The 6,000-nt window shown below is 35.0% G+C and overlaps 1 protein-coding gene across 1 annotated transcript; it reads right to left on the reverse strand.

Moving 5' to 3' along the window:
• Nucleotides 1-515: 515 nt before the first annotated feature.
• On the reverse strand, nucleotides 516-4,131 carry LOC145125701 (serine/threonine-protein kinase SAPK7-like). The gene is made up of 10 exons (XM_079061126.1): nucleotides 3,707-4,131; nucleotides 3,475-3,597; nucleotides 3,161-3,235; nucleotides 2,888-2,989; nucleotides 2,663-2,716; nucleotides 2,471-2,563; nucleotides 2,307-2,399; nucleotides 2,084-2,188; nucleotides 1,918-2,016; nucleotides 516-1,077 (listed from the first exon to the last, which is right to left on the reverse strand). The coding sequence occupies exons 2-10, from the start codon at nucleotides 3,592-3,594 to the stop codon at nucleotides 754-756; spliced, it is 1,065 nt and encodes a 354-aa protein (XP_078917252.1). The 5' UTR covers nucleotides 3,595-3,597; nucleotides 3,707-4,131; the 3' UTR covers nucleotides 516-753.
• Between the last annotated feature and the right edge of the window lie 1,869 nt (nucleotides 4,132-6,000).

The following is a 6,000-nucleotide window of genomic DNA, read 5'->3' on the forward strand; positions in this document are numbered from 1 at the left end:
GCTTGCTTTAAAATCTGATTTGTATATGTTTTTTGGTTATTAGAAATGGGAGATAAACAACAATGGACAAATGACCATCTAAAATGAATGATTTTGCACAAAGATTCATGGACCGAACTAGGAAGAGTTCTTCAGTTTATTTCAGCAGTCTTCAGATGTTAAAAAACAAACAAACTTCTTCCTGCAGACGTTTGGTCCACCTCTTTAACTGCAAAGGCTTGAAGATATGGTCCACAAACAACAGACGTTTTGGCTTCGAAAAAACAAACGCACCTTAATATTACTCATCCTCACCATCTATCATTTTGCTCCCCAACTCTAATTCTTTCGATTATGCCTTTAAACTTACTATGAATTTTATATGTGAGCATATGATTTACATTTTACATGATGTATGTGTTTCAAGCTTAAAAATTGTTAGAAATAACTCTTTTGCATAAAAGATCATTCTAGTAATGACTTATCATGCAATGAAAGTTACACATTATAACCTTAAAACAATATAATATCAAACATTTTACAAACACAAATAACTTAAACAACAAATCTAAATTTAATTACAACAAGAACCGACATTCCCGACTTCCAACAAAACAAAAAAACCAACGACCCAAACCAAGATTCAAGTATACAATGCCATCGACACACCTAAATATTGGCAACATGCAATAGAGGTTTACATACTTCAATTATTAAGCTCCCCTTTAAGTAAAATTTGCTTTTTACACAAACCCAAAACATAAAAAACTCTTTTTAAGAAAGACAAACTTCACCACTTTGATGAGCTTCTTTCACCCTTTTATCATACTCATCTTCATCATCTTCAGCTTCCTTTTCCCCTGTTTCTTTATCATCATCATATTCTTCATCTTGACCCCATCCAAACCCTCCAATGGAACGCGAAGCTGCAGGAGGAGATCTTGCTTCTTCCACAATTTTCATGATTTCCTCTACACTTTGTGGTGAAAATGTTGGGTTTTCCTTTCTATAATAAACAGCTTGAGCTGCTTCAGTTAATTCCCTAGGCAGATTCTTCAGGAACCATGGATGGCTTTTGATTTCTTTTAGGCTAATTCTCTACACAATATGAAAAAAAAAATCGAATTTGTAATGTAATCAACAAATTCAAGCATCTATCAACTTTCTTTGGGAAAAGATACATAAACCGCAAAACCGAGCACTTAATGAATAAAATAAATTGAAATGGGGGGCAAAATAGTCATTTTACAAGGACTTAAAAGAATCTATTTCACAATGCCAAAATAATGAAACCCTGTTAAATAAGGACCAAACGTAAATATATAAAAAAAGGCCTTTTTGGACCCAAACCAACAAAAGGCAAACAACAGGGACTATTTTTGCACTTTTTACAAATCTAATTATAAAAAAGGCCTTTCTGGTATCAAAACCGAGTAAAATGGGAAAATGTTTTCTTTTAATACAGTCAAGAATAGTATAATGATTTAATCGCTACAGAAAAAACAAATAATTGGCTAAAAGATATAATGATGAAAGTACAACTGTTTTTTTTTTTTTTTTTGCCCTTTTATTTATGGGAAAAGGTGGAAACTATAGTAGCATATTTGTCATATTTGTTTTGTAGGCCTCATTAACAAGCCTATATCAATACGGGATCCACATAATTGAACATAAAGATTTTCACCAAATGAAAAAGAAGACTTTATCATAAAATACAAAACTATTTCATCCTTGTTAAATAGAGAAAGGGTACAACTTGGATGTTGACTAATCATCCATCTTTGACTTTTCAATGTGAACAAATAAAAGCTAGCAGTTATGTGTTGACTTGTAATTACACATTCATAAAATGTAATTATGCCAAAAGTTCATGTTAGGTTGCCTTTAACATATGATTTAATTTTCTCAAATATTTTATAAAAAAAAGTAAATACATACCCTAGAAGCACCAGCAACAAATATCCGAGAAAGAAGGTGCCTACAGTCTTGAGATATGTGAACATAGTCTGGGATCTTATATTGCACAGCCATTATTCGCTACAAAAAAACAATAATAATCAAAAGTCAAAGTCAACACAAATAAGAAAAAAGTCAACTGTCTTACTTGAATAGTCTTCCTAAAGTTTTTAGGGTCTTCTTGATCTTCAAAAGGGTATGCTCCCACAAGCATCACATAAAGTGTCACTCCACAAGACCAAACATCAGCCAACTGAATCAACACAAATCAACATTTGCCAAAAAGATACATATTCATATTCATATTCATATAAATTAATCAAAACAATTTTCTGATTATATAAAACAAATTAATTTTTTTTTTATATTACCTTTCCATCATATTCTCTACGAGAAAGAACCTCAGGGGCAATGTAAGCAGGAGTTCCAACTGTGGATTTAGGTCTTGAGTGAAGCAGGGATGACTACACAAAGTAAGATTATTAATATCTTGATTTATATTTACAATTTCAACCCTTGAAAAATAATGAAACACCTTTGAGTAGCCAAAATCACAAATTTTCAGGCGGGGTGCAGGGCTTCCATCTAAAAGAGTGTTCTCAAGCTTCAAGTCTCTATGGCATATTTGCTTCACAAGATTGATATTATATTATTAAAATTCAATAAATAAAAGATGTATTTGTCATGTTAGACTGTTAGAGTTCATCTTTTAAAAAGACACTTTTACCATGAAATGACAGTAGTGAACTCCTGATATAAGTTGCTGGAAGAAGTATCTAGCCTGAAAAATTGACAAATAGCATCAATAAATAGAACATGTTGTACTGTGTTTTGCGTGCATCACACTGATGTTAGTGGGACAAAAACTGCAGCTTTTTGTCTTTTTGTCAGGGATTAGCTCTCAACCTCTCATTTGTGCAAAGGACAAAAATAGCCCTAGAATAATTTAAACCTCATCTTCACTGAATCTTCCAGCATTGCAAATCCTATCAAAAAGCTCCCCTCCTGCAGCATACTCCATTACAATAGCAAGGTGGGTGGGTGTCAACACCACCTATAGAAACATCACCATGATTATAAAGCTTATTTGTAACTTTTGGGGAATCTTTTATTAGAAGTCAATTGACATTTGGTCAAATTGACAAGATAGATGAATCTTGTTGATCAAAATCAATAAGATCAATGATTTGTAATGGTAGATATCGATGTGAAGAAAGCTACTTGCCTCTCTAAACCGAATTATATTCGGGTGTCGAAGAGATCTGTGATTTATGATCTCTCGTGCAACATTCTCATCAATCTACAACCAAAAAAGATATATATATGGTTAGATACCCTCTTGAAATTAAAGTAAAACATAAACAAATGACTACAATATTAGATGCGTAATCAAGTGGGAATTATATATAATTTAAGGCAATCAAGAAACTGAGAAAGAATTTTTGTTTGAACAATTCTAACTTGCAAAACCAACCAATTAGAATAAAACAAGATTAATTTATAATATAATATTAAAGATATGAGGAAAATCGTATATACCTTATGCCCTCTTTCTATATATTTCATAGCAACAAGCTCTTTGGTGACCTTGTCCCTCATCAACCTTGCAACGCCAAAATTCCCAGATCCTATATCCTTCACAAGCTCGTACTTGTCCATTTTCTATGATTTTAAATCATCGAGACACCATAAGAGATTTTGTTACGATTAAAAACGCAATGTTTGGTTATCATTTCAAAACTCCTTAAACCTAAATTCAATCGGAACTTACCTCAATGTTCTTCCGAAAATAGAAAGCCCAGAGAAAAATTCGATCAAAATGGGGGGTTTCGTGATTCGAATCAAATTTTGAACTTTTAATACAGAACAATTGAGCTTCAATTCATTGTTATCCTAGACCATAAAAACCGGAAACCCTAATCTCCTGGATAACAAGCGGTGCAATTGGGAAAGATTTGTGTATTTATCCAAATATTTGATATGGGTTTTGGTGTAAAGGGATGAATTTAGTGATAAGTATGTGGGATTGCGGATGATTATTAATAGAAAGGATTATGAAAGAACATGCAAACCGATTGCAAGAGAGAGAAGTGCGTGCGTTTTGTGCATCTATGGAATCTGTAGGAGAGAGAGATTCTAAAGAAATCAGGATTGTTTATGGATTGGAGAGAGAATATCTAAAAATAGACTGAAGTTTCCTGGAAAGAGAGGGAACGACAGGGATAGGGTTGAAGACAAATTACCAGGGGGTAGAATAATGAAATCGTAGTTTTTGAAGGGTTGAAATTGACATGTTTTTTTTTTTTAACGGCAACAGCATATATTATAAATAAAAAGCTAGCGTGGAGCTAGCGGACATACAAAGTATTCAGAAAAGAAAAAAAAAGGAAGAAAAAGTAAAAAGAAAAACAATCGCAAAACAACACCCAACCAGCCGTTAAATCCGGAGTTGTGGTTATTCAGCATTGTGGCTGCCTTGTTTCCACAGCAGTCCTGATTATATAACTTGTGAAGCACCTGGGGATTAATAGAGACCGTTAAATTCGACTTGGGTCATTGCACCATTCGATCCATCTAAAATGACTGTTTTTTTTTCTTTCGTGCATTTATCCATAGGAAGAATAAGATTTGGATTTCATTACTAATGTGGTATGGGATTTAGGATCATTGGAGTGGATCTTAAGATTTCTGAAACGCCATAGAACCCACATGTAAGTAAGGACTATAGCTTCTTGCACTTCAACAAATGCTTTTGAATACGATGAGGTAATCTTATGGTTACAAAAGTCTTCAAGGGATGGAGGGTTTGACGGCATAACTTTCCACCAACTGCATAATTTGGACCAAACATGACATGCTATTCGACACTCAAAGAATAAGTGTTTTTCTTCTTCTGGGGCCTCTATGCAAAGTTTACAATTTGAATCAGAGCCTAACCCATACTTGACCAGATTTACGAGTGTGGGGAGCCTGCCGTGACAGATTCTCCATGCCAATACATTCAATTTCCCCGGCACAAGTGTGTTCCATTCCTAAGCTGAGGGCGATTTGGGCAAGGTTTTTTTTATCGATGAAACGGCGGTATGAGGCTACTGAGTACTTTTTAGAAGGATCGATAGTCCATTGCCATTCACCAGATCCATGTTGATCAATTTGAAAAAGGTCATGGAATTGAAGATCATCCTTAGCTAGCATTTTTGGGAGATTTGCAATATTACCCCAACAGTTTCTCCGTCTGACTGCTCTTGCAGCATTTGTAAATCCCCCATCGGAACCATATATGGATTTAATTACTCCCAGCCATGTACAGTAGTTCGATGTTCTAAATCTCCACCACCATTTTGCTAGTAGAGCTTGATTTTGAGCTTTTAGGCTGCCTATACCGAGTCCTCCATGTTCAACATCCGAAAGCACTTTGTCCCAAGCAATCCATGCCATTTTTCTTTTTTCTAAGTGACCTCCCCAAAAGAATCGCATTCTAATTTTCTCTAGGTTTTTATGACACATGCAGGAGCTTTGTATAGTGAGAAGAAGAATGTCCCTAGACTTCCCAAGACAGCTTTACATAGGATGAGACGCCCGCCAAATGATAGATTCGATGTTTTCCATCTTGATAGTTTGTATCGGAACTTGTCAATTATCGGATTCCAATGTACAGCCCTGGACATAGAAGCACCTACCGGCAGCCCTAGGTAAGTGAATGGAAGTTGCCCGATCGAACAACAACAACTTCTAGCAACAAGTTCTATTTCTGTGTTTTGGACAGAAGTTCCGAAGAATTTGCTTTTAGACATGTTTACCTTTAAACCTGAAGAGAGTTCAAAGCATCTAAGAATTCTTATCAAGTTTTTAGCATTGCCAATTGACCAAGAACCAAGGAAAATCACATCGTCGGCGTACTGTAGATGCAATACATTTGGGCCATTATTTGGGAGTATAATGCCTGAAAAGATGTTTTTGTTGAGAGCTTCTTCCATGGCTATGTTTAAACCTTCGGCAGCAATGATGAATAGAAACGGGGAGAGGGGGTCTCCCTGTCTTACTCCTTTCTCCATGGGGAATTCA

The sequence above is a fragment of the Lactuca virosa genome, chromosome 7, assembly GCF_052849685.1.
Source record: "Lactuca virosa cultivar CGN04683 chromosome 7, Lactuca_virosa_CGN04683_v6, whole genome shotgun sequence".
NCBI lineage: Eukaryota > Viridiplantae > Streptophyta > Magnoliopsida > Asterales > Asteraceae > Lactuca > Lactuca virosa.

Coding starts and splice junctions, on each gene's coding strand:
- LOC145125701 (XM_079061126.1), bottom strand. CDS start 3,594: ATGGACAAGTACGAGCTTGTGAAGGATATAGGATCTGGGAATTTTGGC. Junction 2,717..2,887: donor GAAGATTCAGTGAAGATGAG/GTTTAAATTATT, acceptor TCAATTTTTCAG/GCTAGATACTTCTTCCAGCA. Junction 2,017..2,083: donor ACTTTAGGAAGACTATTCAA/GTAAGACAGTTG, acceptor GTTTTTTTGTAG/CGAATAATGGCTGTGCAATA.